At 56.2% G+C, this 14,852-nt stretch overlaps 1 protein-coding gene across 1 annotated transcript; it reads left to right on the top strand.

Moving 5' to 3' along the window:
• Positions 1 to 707: 707 nt before the first annotated feature.
• Positions 708 to 11,818, top strand: SSC4D (scavenger receptor cysteine rich family member with 4 domains). The gene is made up of 10 exons (XM_071448005.1): positions 708 to 798; positions 4,068 to 4,103; positions 5,797 to 6,102; positions 6,988 to 7,059; positions 7,333 to 7,647; positions 8,387 to 8,467; positions 8,705 to 8,782; positions 9,588 to 9,899; positions 11,003 to 11,080; positions 11,502 to 11,818. Exons 1-10 carry the CDS (start codon positions 708 to 710, stop codon positions 11,816 to 11,818), a joined length of 1,686 nt encoding a protein of 561 aa, XP_071304106.1.
• The last annotated feature ends 3,034 nt before the right edge of the window (positions 11,819 to 14,852 follow it).

Below are 14,852 nucleotides of genomic sequence, written 5' to 3'. Positions count from 1 at the left end.
TCAGAAATCCTTGAAGAATTGTGCCTTGCTTTTCTCTGTGAAGGGAAAAGTGGCATCAGAGCTGAGCCTGACAGCCCGGCTTTGGAGCCGGCGGGCGGGAGCATCCTCCCGGTGTGACAGGAGCATCCTCACGGTGGCGGGAGCATCCTCCCGGTGTGGCAGGAGCATCCTCCCGGTGTGGCAGGAGCATCCTCACGGTGGCAGGAGCATCCTCACGGTGGCAGGAGCATCCTCACGATGGCACTGCTTCCCCAGCCACGCTGCCGCCAGCCCGGCCACTGGGAGCGAGGGATGCGGGTCTGGGATCCCAGAGGAATCCTGGACCAGCACTCATCCCCTTCCCAGAGAGCCTGCGAGTGAGACAGAGCTGGGAATCCACCCCTTGGCAGCGAGGGGGAAATAGAATCTTAAGATACTGAATCTCTTCCTCATTTTCTGCTGACATTCCCTGTTGTTGAGTTTTATCTCACAGGTGGGGTACAGCCCTTCAGCTTCATCTTGCCACTCAAAAAAATTGCTTGTTCTCAATTAATCCAGATTTTCGTGTGTCTTCTGGTCACTGCTCCTGGAATTACTGAGGAGGGGCAGGTTCTGCATGGCCCTTGGTGACCACAGGCTCTCCTGGCCAGCACCACTAACGCTGCTGTCTGCATGTTTCAGGGAGGTGTCCTCTGGAAATTCGCCTGCAGGAGGGGCTGACAGCAGCAATGACACTCGGTCCCTGTCCGGACACCGAGGTGCTGCGTCTCTCCTTGATGCCAGCCACACTCCTCATCCTCCTCATCCTCAGCCCCACCGGTGAGCTCCCGCCTGGGGCACTGGGAGGGGGTTTAAGCACCCGTGATCCCTCTCCATCAGATTTGTGGGCAGATTTTCTCCAGGCACAGGATTGTTGTGGTGTCCCCTACATTCCCGAGTGTGCACAGGGATGGAGGAGCAAGTTCAGCTCTTCTGTCCCACCTTGACCTGGCTGTGATGGCAAGCCCGGCATGCAGGACAGGCAGGGAAATGGGGCAGGCAGCTGCCAGCACTGGTGACAGAGCAGTTCTGGGCTCTGGAGCAGGCAGCATCCGTGGGGAGATGCTGATGGCCAGGAGATGCTCCTGGAGTTGTTCCCCAGGACCTGTGGGACCAGTCCTGCCAAGGAAAGGGGTGGAACGAGCACCCACCCTGTGACCGTGTTCACAGGGGTCTGAGGATGAGGGGAGAGATGAGGATCTGACTCCATGTTTCAGAAGGCTGATTTATTATTTTATGATATATATTCTATTAAAACTATACTAAAAGAATAGAAGAAAGGATTTCATCAGAAGGCTGGCTAAGAATAGAATAGCAAAGAATGATAACAAAGGCTCTGTCTCGGACTCTCTGTCTGAGCCAGCTGGGCTGTGATTGGCCATTAATTAGAAACATCCAACATGGGCCAATCCCAGATGCACCTGTTGCATTCCACAGCAGCAGATAACCATTGGTTACATTTTGTTCCTGAGGCCTCTCTCAGCTTCTCAGGAGGAAAAATCCTAAGGAAAGGATTTTCCATAAAAGATGTCTGGGACACCCATCCCCTGAGAACAGCGGGCTCTACTCACTCCTGGCAGGCACTGTGCAGCCAGGAAGCTTTTCAATAGACCTGGGAAAAGCCACTCCCGCTCTGGAAGGCGGGTCCACACCAGTGCTGTGGCAGTGAGGTGATGCCAGTGTCTCTGTCCCTGTCACTGCAGCATTCCTGCCTCAACGAACCCGCCCAGGCACAGCCGGCGGGAAAGCTGGGAATTCAGATCTACTCAGACATCCCACCTGAGTTAAATCGGGTTTTACCTTCCCACCCCCTCAGCTGGTGCTTCCCTTCCCCCTCGGGATGCTGTGGCAGCATCCGTGCTCACACTCCGGGTGTGGGGACCTGGTGACTCTGTCCCTGTCCCCTGCATGGCCTGGCTCTCCTCGTTCTCCTCCTTAATGGGCACAGATTAGTCGCTAACGAAGGGCCATTTGTCCTCCCGTTTGGTGGTCTTGTTTACTCGAGCAGTTTTCCTTTTTCTTTTGGCTTTGTGAAGTTGGATCAGAGAAACATGGAGGGCTCTATCTCTCCTCAAAAAGACAGTTCCTTATTATTGTAGACACACCAGGCATATTCTTTTCAGATCTCTCCTGACTTTGCTGGAGGATGCTGGAGGATGAATATTTCAGAGCTTTGATTTTGACTCAAAGGGAGATGAATATTTATCAATGTCCTTTTCATCCACTGCTTTTTTGGCACTGGAGTGGACTAGGTGTTAAAAATCAATACAAGCCAGGATCAAACACTCTTCCTAGAAACCCACACATCTCCCCACTTTTGGTGCAGGGGTGAGCTGAATTACCTCTACCCTGTTGTCCAGCCCACAGGGCTGCTCTATTCTTCCCTGTCCTCTCCTGCAGAGCCTCTCTGCTCCCTTGGTCTCACCTGTTTAATCCCCAATTCTTGCTGGAATCACAGCATCCCTTTCCATGCCTGCTCCAGCTGGGTAGGGCAGGAGCACTGACCACGCTGGAGCTCCCTGGCTGCTGATGTTCATCCCAGCATCCCTGCTAAGTCATGGATACAGGCAGACAGTTGCCTTATTCTCCTTTCTCCTGGGGCTTCTAGGTCTTTCTTTGACAGCCCTGATTTCTGGCTGACTTAATGGTCTCCCAGGCAACGTCCTAGCAAGGAAAAGGGAGGTGGGCTCATGTGCTGCACTGTCCCCCCAGGCTCACACTGCTTCTCAGGGTGGTGACATCCACCCCCAGAGCAGCTGGGACTGACCTCCACGTCACTGCTGGTGGGCTGAGAGTGAAGCAGCACAGGGCTGGTCTGAGGCTGTGGGAGGAAAAGAGGCCACAGAGGCACCACAGGTGTTGATCAGCCCTTGGGTGCTGTAATTAGCATGGAGGCACCACAGAATCATGGAATGGTTTGGGTTGGAAAGCGACCAAACCATTAAAATTTATCTCCTTCCAAACCCCCTGCCGTGGGCAGGGACACCTTCTCCTAGGTTTGAAAGGATTTTGGAAGGTGTCACCCATGGGAGAGGGTCGTGCAGCCAGAGCCTCAAGCCCAGGACACCTCAGATGCCCGAGGAGATCTGTGCTGGGCTCCAGCATCAGACAAGGGCTTGTGGATTGGGATACCTACAAGGCCCAGCTGCTCATCCCCATCCACCATCCCCCAGGGCATCATGATTGTGGTGCTGTGACCTCCTGGGAAAGCTGGAGCTCTCTGTGATCCATTCCAGGGAGGATCCCACATCACTCAGCAGTGGGGCTGAGAGGGATTTTGTGCCCAAATAATGCCCAGCAGTGGGAGGGGGGTCCAGAGATGAGGACATATCCTGCATCCTTCAAGTGCTCACCTCCCTCTGGATGGGGTTCACCCCCTAAGATGGCTGCTCCCCATCAGAAGGTGTGTTGTGTAATTATGGAGCTTCCAAAAAGTGGATTTCGTTGGGAAAATAAAAGGAAAACATCAATGAAAACGCACACAGGGTGCAGCATCTTCCATCAGGAGATCTCCAGTGGGTTTCTCAAGATGGGCAGGATTGATTTTCCTTGTTCCCATCTCACCACCCAAGTTTTGCATGGGGATGATGGGGCAGGAGGATACAGGAGCTGCCCCAGCAAGGCAACAATGGGGCCAGGGATGGACTAAAAGGTCCCCAAGACCTGGCCCAAGACAGGATCCACCTGGAGTGGCTTCTGCTAGCCACTGGGCTCATCAGGGTCACACATGTCACCTTGTGCTTCACAGTCCCACCAGAGTCACAGTCACTCAGTTTCTGCCTCAGTTTCCCCACTATGAAGTAGATGAAGTGATGCCCTGGGGAGGTTTGTTCATTTTTTCCCCTAAAAACTCCAGGACTTTGCAGGAAAGGGAAGGATCCAAGGGCTGCTGGGTCCTGCCAGTCCCCACCACCCCCATCCCATCCCATCCCATCCCATCCCATCCCATCCCATCCCATCCCATCCCATCCCATCCCTGCTGCCATCCCTCTCCAAGCTGCACCTCCTCCTCTCTGGGGAGAGCTGATCCTTCCTCTTCTCCCTTACAGGCACCACCTCTGAGCCCGAGACGTTGCCATTCCCAGGTGAGATTCTTCTCTGAAAGTCACTTTTCTCCAGGAAGTTTTGTAGGTTAAAAATGATTTTTTTAGGTAAAAGAAGGGATTTGGGGAATTTAAAAAAGGAAAGATATGGGTTTGGAACAAAAAGTGGCAAGAAGAAGCTAAACTTCTTTTACAGAAAGAAAATAAAGATTTTTTATTATCCCTATTCTGCTAATTATCCTGAGAGAATTTTTCCACCTCCTGCTGAGTCCCTGCCCCTGTGCCATAAATCACAGACAAGTAAATAATTCCCTTGATGTGGTGGACCCCAGGTACTTCCATGCCTGCCCCCCATCACCAGCAGCCTGAGAGATCATCTCCATCCCACCAGATCTGGATGCATTCACTGAGGCTAATAAGAATTTGCTAATTGCATCTTGTCACTTTTCACCCATTGTAAGTCAACGTGTGGTGCCATGTGTCTGCTTTTCCCTTCACCCTTGGGTTTTTGGCCATTAGCAGGGGAGATGATGGGAGCACCACAGAGCCACAGAATGGTTTGGGTTGGAAGGGACCTTAAAAACCACCTCATTCTACCCCTGCCATGGGCAGGAACACCTTCCATGAGGCCAGGCTGTCCAAAGCCCCCCAAGTTATCTTACCCCTAAGGAGTTGCAGCTGGGCCAATTATCAAAGATTAGGAGCAGGCCTGACTTTACCAGGCCACAGCTGTAAGCAATGAGAAGAAGATGCTATAAAAGAGTGGGGTGGCTGGTTGGGAAGGGAACTGGAGTCAGTTGGCTGCTTTGTGAGGAAGAAAGAGTCAGTGCCCTGAGGAGAAACACCAAGAAGGTGTGAAACTTTTGTGATAAGGCAATGACAGTATGGAACCCCTGCAACAAGATGACAGCAGCCTTGTGCTACAGAGAAGGGGCAGGAGATTGATGTAGAGATTTTCCTTAGAGATTTTCTCTAAGGAGCAGGAGTTTGATGTAGATTTGCTCCCCATGACCTGTTGCCTGCTGAGGAAGCTCTGTGCTGCCCTCCTCGCAGAGATCTGGCTCTCCAGTGGGCCCAGCCACTGGCAGGGCCGCCTGGAGACCCTCATGATTTTCTTTAAGGAGTTGATGTAGATTTGCTCCCGTTGAGGAGGTTGCCTGCTGAGGGAGCTCTCTGTGCCCTCCTCCCAGAGATCTGCCTCTCCAGCAGGCCCAGCCGCTGCCAGGGCCGCCTGGAGATCCTCATGACTTTCTCTAAGGAGCAAGAGTTTGGTGTAGATTTGCTCCCCACGGCCCATGGCCTGCTGAGGGAGCTCTCTGTGCCCTCCTCCCAGAGATCTGGCTCTCCAGCGGGCCCAGCTGCTGCCAGAGCTGGTTGGAGACCCTCATGACTTTCTCTAAGGAGCAGGAGTTTGGTGTAGATTTACTCCCTATGCCTGAGGGAGCTCTCTGTGCCCTCCTCCCAGAGATCCGCCTCTCCAGCGGGCCCAGCCACTGCCAGGGCCAGCTGGAGATCCTCATGATTTTCTCTAAGGAGTTTGGTGTAGATTTGCTCCCCTTGAGGAGGCTGCCTGCTGAGGGAGCTCTCTGTGCCCTCCTCCCAGAGATCCGCCTCTCCAGCGGGCCCAGCCGCTGCCAGGGCCGCCTGGAGATCCTCATGACTTTCTCTAAGGAGCAGGAGTTTGGTGTAGATTTACTCCCCATGGCTGAGGGAGCTCTCTGTGCCCTCCTCCCAGAGATCCGCCTCTCCAGCGGGCCCAGCCGCTGCCAGGGCCGCCTGGAGATCCTCTACAACGGCTCCTGGGGCACCGTGTGTGACGACGACTGGGACATGGTGGATGCCAACGTGGTGTGCCGCCAGCTGGGCTGTGGCCATGCCATCACCCTGCCAGCTGCCATGACCTTCGGCCAGGGCACCGGGCCCATCTTCCTGGACAACGTGGACTGCAAGGGCTCGGAGGCTGCCCTGAGCGAGTGCTGGAGCCATGGCTGGGGCATCCACAACTGCTACCACTATGAGGATGTGGCTGTGGTGTGCAATGGTAATGAGGGTGGGTTCCTCAGGGGGCAAGGGGTTACTGTGGAGGGCAAGACTTGGGGGCTGCAGGGGGCTGGGTGAGGCCCAAGAGTCTTATCTCAGAGCCTGACATGGGTCAGCCAAACATCTTCTGCCTTCTCCTCCCACCCCTCTCCTCAATCCAGGTCACCTCCCTGCTCCACAGGCCTGGCCAGCCTGTTTTGTGTTCCTTGTCACTCCTAGATCAGGGACTTTGCGTGATCCCTGGGGAAGGAGCACATGCCCACCCACACTCCTGCCTCTGAGTCAGTTGCTGCTCAACTGCTCTTTCCCCTTTTGACTTGTGTTTCTTTAAACTGCTGAGCTTTTCAGTAGGAGATGTTCCTAAAGGTGAGAAAAGCAGTGGAAAGTGTTTGAACTTGGCAAGTGAAAGTGGAACGGCTCTGTGAGGACCCTTATGTACCCCACACACGTTCCTCCCTCGCTGTGCAAGGTTTGCTCATCAGCCAGACACCAGTGAGCTGTGAAAGGGAGGCTCTGCAGACCTGGAGCAGCTGTTCTGTGAATCCCCACGTCCTGCAGAAGCAGGGCTTGGAAAAGGAGGGAAGGAAAGGCAGGGATGCTGGGTTGGTGGTAGGTTGTACCAACAGCAACCAGAGAACAGAGGTTGTGGATTGAGTAGGAAAATAAATCATGGCATTGTTGGAGAGGAGAGGTGGAAGGAGTGAGAAGGGAGGTGGGGAGCTGGGTCTGAGGGAAGAAGAGAGGCTGGAGGCATTGGCAGAGAGCTCTGGTGCAGCTGCAAACCCCTCTGTTTTCAGCTGGGGCTGATCCTCCTGGAGCAGTGGGGTGGGAGGGATGCTTCCAGGTGGAGCAGCAGCAGGTGCCACCTCTCCTCTTCCCTTTGCAGAGTTCTCACCCACGCAAGTCAGCGAAGGACCGACCACCAGGACCCTCACAGCCTCGGTACAGGATGGGGAAAGTAAGATGTTCAGCCTGCAGGGGGGCATCTTGCCTGAGGGCAGTGTCCCTTACTGTCCCCTGCTGCCCCTCTTGAAGCCTCTCTGAGCTGCAGACCCCCAAACCCCATCATTGTGCTGGTCAGACCCCAGAAATTCCCAAGCCCCATTGCTCCAAAGCTTCGTCCCTTCCCCTCTCTTTCTCACTCATTTCCTTTGCCATCACGGGCACGGTGGCAGCGTTGTGCCACGTTCAGGGACACCGCATCCCTCTCACCTCGTGCTGCCACCTCCAGGTGACGGCAGCATCCGCCTGGTGAGCGGCCCCGACACCTGCCAGGGCCGGGTGGAGATCTTCTACCGCGGCAGCTGGGGCACCGTCTGCGATGACGACTGGGGCCTGAGCGATGCCAGCGTGGTCTGCAAGCAGCTGGGCTGTGGGCAAGCCCTGGATTACAAGAGCAATGCCTATTTTGGCTATGGAACAGGACGGATCCTCCTGGACAACGTCAACTGCGACGGCAGCGAGCCCTTCCTGTCCGCCTGCTACAGCCTGGGCTGGGGCATCCACAACTGCGGCCACCACGAGGATGCTGGGGTCATCTGTGCAGGTACCAGGCAGGGCATCGCCCTTAGGGTGGGGAAAAACCCAGGGACAGCCTGTTCTCCAAGCAAAAATGCCCTCAGGGAGATGCTGAGATGCTCAAGGCTGGGCAGGGCTCTGTGCTGTGGGAGCATCCTTGCTCCTTATCCGCCCTCATCGTGGTACTCTGGAGCAGCAACCCCACACCAAGAGGCCAGAGCACAGCCAGGGTGGGGATTTGCAGGGGAAATGCATCTGCCCTCCTGCCAGGGAAATGCATCTGCCATCCTGCCCCTTCCCCTGCCATTTCCCTGCTCTGCTGGCTGCAAACGAGCTGCCCGTGTCCGGAAGGAGCGAGAGGCTGCCAGGGGCTGGGCACGGCGCCAGGCCCAGCCTGCCTCCCCTTCCCCTCCTGAAATGATGTATTCCTGACATCCTCCACTGATTACTGTTTATAATCTTAATAATCCCCCTGAATTCCCTCATTATCATGGCTAATGACGGGAGCAGTGAGTGCCAGTGCTTTCCCTTTCTCACTGGTAATGGATAAAGGGGACGATATAGGACAAAGGGGACAATTTTTTCAGGATGGTCCTTTCCTGCCTAAACATCCCCATCCCCTCTGGCACCTCCTCTGGGCACAGAGTCCATGGCACCACCACGCCCAGACCTTGCTCAGAGGGGCAGGGGATAGTGAAGCATAAATGCTAATGAATCCTGATGATAAATCTGCCAGGTGTCACCTCTGTCCCTCTGTGTCACCACAGGACTGGACACATCCACCATCACATCATTCACCACCTCGGTGGCCCTGGACTCTGAGGAGACCCTGACTGCCACAGCCACAGGTAGGAGGTTGGCAGTCACTCATCTGGGGGGGAAGCTGTGTCCTCTGTGTCCTCTTGTGACCCAGCCTGGCCACCCTGGGGTTCTGCCATGCCTGGGTGATGCTCAAGGGGTGACACTGCCCATGGCAGGGTGTGGCCAGGGGGCAGAAATAGTGCTGGGGGCCACTGACTGGAACAGGGGCAGTGGGTGCTGGATCTGGACCCCTTGATGCCCACATGTCCCCATGCTTGTCCCAGCAGTGACAGACAGCAGGGACCAGCCCTCCCAGGCCACCGAGGTGGTCACCACCACGCTCCTGACCATCGAGCAGGAAAGTAAGTGTGCAGCTGCTGCTGGGGCTCCATGCCCCTGGGGGAGTCACTCCACATCCCCATGGCTCCTTCCATGTCCCCAAAGGTCACCCCATGTTCCAAGTGCTCAATCCATGCCCCAGGAGTTATCTCACATCCCCAGGGTTCATACCACATCCCCAGGATTTACTCCATGCCCACAGGGTGTTCACCCCGTGACACTCAAGGGTTCATCCCATATCTCCATGGCTTGCTCCATGCTCACAGTGCTGCTTGGGAATCACCCCATGGACCCAGTGTCACCCCACATCACCAGCACTCACCCTGTGTGCCCAGGGGCTCAGCTCACATCCCCATGGTCACCCTGAGCTCTCCAGATGTTACCCCATATCCCAGAGTCTCACCACACACCCACAGGGGTTTGTCCCACACCCCCAGGGGGTTGCACCCATATCCCAGAGATTCACTCCACGCCCACAGGGGTTTGACCCACATCCCCAGATGTTACCCATACCCCAGAGTCTCACCCCATACCCACAGGGGTTTGTCCCACACCCCAAGGTGTACCCACATCCCCAGGGGCTGCCCCATAACCCAGAGACTCACCCCATGCCCACAGGGGATTGCCCCGCATCCCACAGGGGTTTGCCCCACGACCCCAGGGGTTACCCCATGCCCACAGGGGATTGCCCCACACCCCAAGGGGGTTGTACCCACATCCCCAGGGGTTACCCCAGAAACCAGGGGCTCACCCCACGCCCTTGGAGGGTGAGCAAGGGACAGTGGCCCCCCTGTGCAGCCCTGCTTCCCCCGGCGTCGTGGCTCGCAGGTGGCGGCTTGCGGCTGGCGAATGGCAACGGGAGCTGCCGCGGGCGGGTGGAGGTGCGGCACGGCGGCACCTGGGGCACCGTGTGCGACGACGACTGGGACTTCCCCGACGCCCAGGTGGTTTGCCGGCAGCTGGGCTGTGGCACCGCCCTGGCCGCCACCGTGCTGGGCTCCTTCGGCTATGGCAGCGGGCCCGTGCTGCTGGACAACGTGGGCTGCGGCGGCAGCGAGGCGCGCCTGGCCGACTGCTTCCACCTGGGCTGGGGACAGCACAACTGCGGCCACCACGAGGACGCCGGGGTCATCTGCCGAGGTGAGAGAGAGGGGGAGGGTGTCTTGGTTTGGAAAGACCGGTGTCTGCTAAGGAAGGCAGGAGCCTCCGCTGAAATGGAGAATGTAAACCCTCTCCACTGCTCTGAATTGTTATAAATTTTAAATTAAGGGGCTCTCAGGCAAAAAAGTATGGGGGCAGGAAATAACAGTTCTTTAATAGGGAAGAAAAATAAAAGGAAAAAATAAACAATGCAGTACACTAGAACAACAGTGACAGAGTCAGAGCCCAGCCTGACACCCTGTGGGTCAGGGTGTTGGCAGCAGCCCCATTGGAAATGTGGCTCAGCCCTCCTGCAGTGTCAGGGCTGGTTCTGCTGGAGCAGGGATCCTGTAGAGAAGGATGGATTCTGCCTCTGAAGATCCAGTGGAAGAAGAGGCAGCTGCTGTTCCTCTGGGGAATCCTGTGCAGAAAGCCGTGCTGGTGTTCCAGAACCTCCAGATTATATCCATGTAGGAATGCTTGGCTCCTCCCTCTGGGCGGAGCATCTCACAATGGGATGTTATAGTTCTTATCAGCCATGCACTGACATTCAATAGCTGTTATCATTCAATATCTGTTATCAGCAGATGTCCCCTCCCGAGGGAGGGGTGATTGTGGTCACTCAAAGAGAAAGATAAGGCAAACTGCCCACTTGACAAAAGACAACTGTCATACAGATGCTAATAGAAAACATCTTGCCTTGCAGTCTGGGACAGAGGGTGACTGGAGGTCTCCAATGAAGCCCAGCTCAGTGGGAAAGTCAATGAGAGAACGGGTGTAGGGAGGGATTTCCATGCTCAGGCTGGAAATGGGGTCCCCCAAATGGGCTTGGGGTGAAGAATGAGCAGTGGCAGTCGGTGCCATGGTGTGGGTCATGGCTGGAGTGTGGCACCCACTGTGGTCCCCATTTGTGCACAGCGGCCGCACATCCCACCCAACATCCCTGCAGCCATCCCACTCCACTGGGGGGCTCTGACCTGGCCCTGTCCCTTGTGTCACTTTTCCTATCTCTCCTCCTGCAGCCATCCCACAGCACTGCTCGGGGGCTCTGACCTGACCCTGTCCCTTCAGTCACTTTTCCCACCTCTCCTCTGCTGCACCAGGTGCTGATGACACTGAAGACCATTTCCAAGAGGCCACTGCTACAACCACCACACTGGCCCCAACTCGTCCCAAGGAGGGTAAGTACTGGGGTGTCACCTGGGGACACAGTGCCAGCCCTGGGGATGCTCCATGCTGGCACAGGGTGGAAAAATAAATGGCTCAAGCAGAGGCACGAGATCTGGCAGCGGCTGGAGCAGCCCACAGGAGGGGAAAAACCTGATGACACTATTAAGTCACAGCTTCTTCTGGTGTCCCCAAGGCTGGTTCAGGCAGAGGTGGTGGACATCAGGGTGGGGACAGCAGGTGATGGACCAAAGGGCCAGAGCTGGCAACAGAGGTGGTCGTCTGTTCCACGATGCTCTGAGGGTCACCCCCCAGCTCTGGCAGGTACAAAGGCAGAGGGGGAGCTCTGGGCTGACCCCAGGGCAGGCAGGGAGAGTGGGACACAGCTCTGGGCTGGGCACAGGCGGGGGCTGCCTCACCCCCTGCCCTCCCCAGGGTCCCTGCGCCTGGTGAACGGCAGCCACCGGTGCGAGGGGCGCGTGGAGATGTTCTACCTGTCCCAGTGGGGCACCGTGTGCGACGACGCCTGGGACCTGCGGGATGCCAAGGTGGTGTGCAGGCAGTTGGGCTGTGGGCACGCCCTGGCAGCCTGGGGGGAGGCACACTATGGCCAAGGAACAGGCTACATCTTCCTGGACAACCTCAAGTGCAAGGGCCACGAGCCCTCGCTGCTGCGCTGCTCCCACATCCGCTGGGACGTCCACAACTGCGACCACTCCGAGGATGCCGGTGCTGTCTGTGACATCCTATGACCCTCACACAGGTAAGGGGGGACAGGGAGGCTGCAGGGAGCTGGTGGCAATGCCACAGAGAGGGGTTGAACCCTTGGTGTTGGTCTGGATGCACTCCCTGCACTGGATGTTTGGGGTCTGAGAGTGGGAGGCTGAAGGAGCACAAATGAGCAAGGGGAAATGGAGGAGGCTTTGATTATGTTGCCACCTTCTGGGATAATCAGCTGGCCTCTGGTGTGGGGCTCAGGAGCTCTGCTGCCCAGGAACTGGAGGTTTGGGGTCTGAGAATGGGAGGAGTTGGGTGAGGACTGGGTTCTACTCAGCTCCTGAAATAGTGGCTGAAGCTTCCCACCCCCAGACTGCCCCTTGGAAAAACAAAACTGCTACTGGTGTGAAATCTGGTTGGTTTCAGCCATTTCTTTTAAGAGATGAGGAAAGAAAAATGGATTTTCTGCTGTGAAAATGATGTGAAATTATACTCAGAAAATGTAAAAAGGGGGCTGAAATCACACCAGGATGCTCCAGTGGCTCTGCAGTGAGTTACTGTTGTTCTGCAATTTGCTTTGCAAGCCCTCCAGCAATCCCAATACCAGCTTTTTCTTCCCATTTTGGCACCAGAAATACCAATTCCTCCCCCATTCCCATGCAGCAGAAATGCAGGCGTTGGATCTCACGCCATCTGCAATCCTTGTGCCTGTTTCACCTGTTCCTTCTGCAAACACTGGGGGGTTTAGGAGAGCTCAGATGAGATTTTTCCCTTCCTGGGGGGCTTCAGCACAGCCAGTCCATGCCCAAAAAATCTTCTGGGGAGTGGGAAAGGATGGGGATACCCTGCAGTCCCCCCATCCTTCTCCATCCTGTGCTGGCTTTGGCTGCTCTGTCCCAAAAGCTCCATGCTCTGAGGAGTCCAGGGCAGGCAGGGAGCTGGCAGACAGGACACAAGCAGATGGAAAACCATAGGGAAGACCCCAAATCCCTTCCCAGAGCAAAGGAAGGGACCCAGGAGCCTGCAGGTTCCCCAGTGCCTTGCCTTTGGGGTATAAAGGCTGTTTTCCTCCCAGCTCAGGTGGAAAGACCCAGCCTGCAGCACCCGTCACCTTCACCACCAAGTGTTTGATTCCTACTGGGACATTGGGAAAAGGATTTCAGTGTTCTCATGGATGGGGTTCAAGGGTGGGGAAGGGCTCGTGCAGTGGCACAGAGCTCACTCCTCTGTTTGTGCAATTCTGTTTCTTGATAAGAGACTGTGCATATTCCTGGGTTGGGTTTTTTTTCATTTTCCAATTTTTTTTTCTTATATGTGTGTGGGTTTGTTTTTGTGAATACATAAAAGCCCTTTGAAAGTGCTCTGAGAGCTGATTTGTTTTCCTGTCATCCCCTCAAAGCCCTGGGTAAAAGCAAACACCTGGAGACGAGCAGATGCCCCAAAACTGGAAGAGAGAGCTCAGTCCCTTTTTTCGGACAAAAATTGTCCCAAATCCCTGGTTCAAAATGCTCAAGCTGCCTTTAATTCCCACCCAGCTGAGAGCTCAGCTTGGACCTTTCCCCACCCCAGCTCGGGGGTACAACCCTGAAGCCCATCAGGCTCAGGGGTTGAGGTTGGATCCAGCTTTGGGTTTGTTCCCAGTGGGATTTGGCAGCCACGTGAGCTGTGGCATGGCCCTGGCCCCATGCTCAGGCCCCTCTTGGCTGCTTCTCTTCCACTTCCCACAGACAGAGCTTTCCCAGCCCTTTGATCCCAGTTCAGATCTCCATCAGTGGGGAAACTGAGGCATGGAAGCATCTTCCAGGCAGGCTGTGGCAGCACAGCTGGCCAAGGCTTGCTGGGGCACTGGGAGAGGGCAGGGAGGTGCTGTGGGAACAAAATCCTCATTTTCCTGTGCTCCAGGTCCTGCATGCTCCACTGCCCCCTCACTTCCCACCTCAGCTCCTGCCTCCAGGACAGCTGGGCAGTGCCTGGGTCCTGCTGGGAGCAGGAGGGGGACAGAGCTGTCCCCAGCAGCTCCCAGCCCATCCCCACAGCCCACACCAGCTGGGGATGGGTCAGAGGGTGCTGGGGGCTCCTCCAGCTTTGCTGTCCCCTCCCTGTGCCTGTGGGAGTGGGGCCAGGAGTTGCTCTGGAAGCTGCTGCCTCTTGGGGAGGATAAGAAAGGCTGGAGGGGTTTTCCCTGTTTTTCTTGGGGACTATGCCTTGAGCTGGCAAAGCTGGGCTGTTTTTTTTGGTGTTACCCCACACCCTGCTCTTCCTGGCTTTGATCTGGGAAGAGCAGGTCCTGTTATCCTGGAGTTTCTCCCTTTCCCAGCCTACAATCCGGCAAGAAAAGGGTTTCCAGGCAGGAAAGGCAGCAGCTGCCTCCCTGTCTTCCAGCCTTTTCTCCTGCAGCCAGCCTGGGATGGGCTGAAATCCACAGGGATCCCCCCGGACACTCCAGAGCCAAGCTGGGCATCACCTCCTGTTCCTCTGGGAGCAGGGAGTGGCAGGCAGGGAGGGTACCAGCAGGGGGATGCCCTGGGGCAAGGAACAGCAGGGTTGGAGCATGCCCTGGCTCTGCAGCAGGGTGCAGCAGCACAGGGGATGCTCTAGAGCAAGATACCAGCACAGGGGATGTTGTGGACCTCGGCAGCAGCACAGGGGATGCTCTGGAGCAGGATCCCAGCACAGGGAATGCTCTGGAGCAGGATACCAGCACGGGGGGTGCCAAGGGTGTGAGAGCATCCCCCCACGGGAGCACAGCCAGGCTGCAGCGGCTGCGGGGGAGCCGGGAGAAGCTCCTGCCCAGCTCCCATCCTCCTGCCGACGTCAGCTGTTTCCCGGCGCCCAGAGCAGCTGCAGCTCCACACCGGTCGATGTCATCGATTAGTTCCTCTCCCCAACCCCGGAGAGGGGATGGTGTGGGGGGTAGCAGGGAGGAGAGAATAAATATTTCAGCAGATCCAGGCAAAAGCTGGGGTTATTTTGAGGCTGGGATTTATGGGCTATTAGGAATAAGGAATGAGTCTGTGCTGGGAGAAGAGACCCATTAATCCAGGCTGAAGGAGCACAAATGAGCAAGGG

This window comes from Agelaius tricolor, unplaced genomic scaffold, assembly GCF_023055355.1.
Source record: "Agelaius tricolor isolate 1412-34295 unplaced genomic scaffold, bAgeTri1.0.p SCAF_25, whole genome shotgun sequence".
NCBI lineage: Eukaryota > Metazoa > Chordata > Aves > Passeriformes > Icteridae > Agelaius > Agelaius tricolor.
This window is presented reverse-complemented; position numbering and strand designations above follow the sequence as displayed.

What these genes read in the sequence shown, in the direction of transcription:
- SSC4D (XM_071448005.1), top strand. Translation starts at nt 708, where the DNA reads ATGACACTCGGTCCCTGTCCGGACACCGAGGTGCTGCGTCTCTCCTTG. An exon ending in CCTCATCCTCAGCCCCACCG is followed by an intron (nt 799 to 4,067) that starts GTGAGCTCCCGC and finishes TCTCCCTTACAG; the next exon opens with GCACCACCTCTGAGCCCGAG. An exon ending in CCCAACTCGTCCCAAGGAGG is followed by an intron (nt 11,081 to 11,501) that starts GTAAGTACTGGG and finishes TGCCCTCCCCAG; the next exon opens with GGTCCCTGCGCCTGGTGAAC.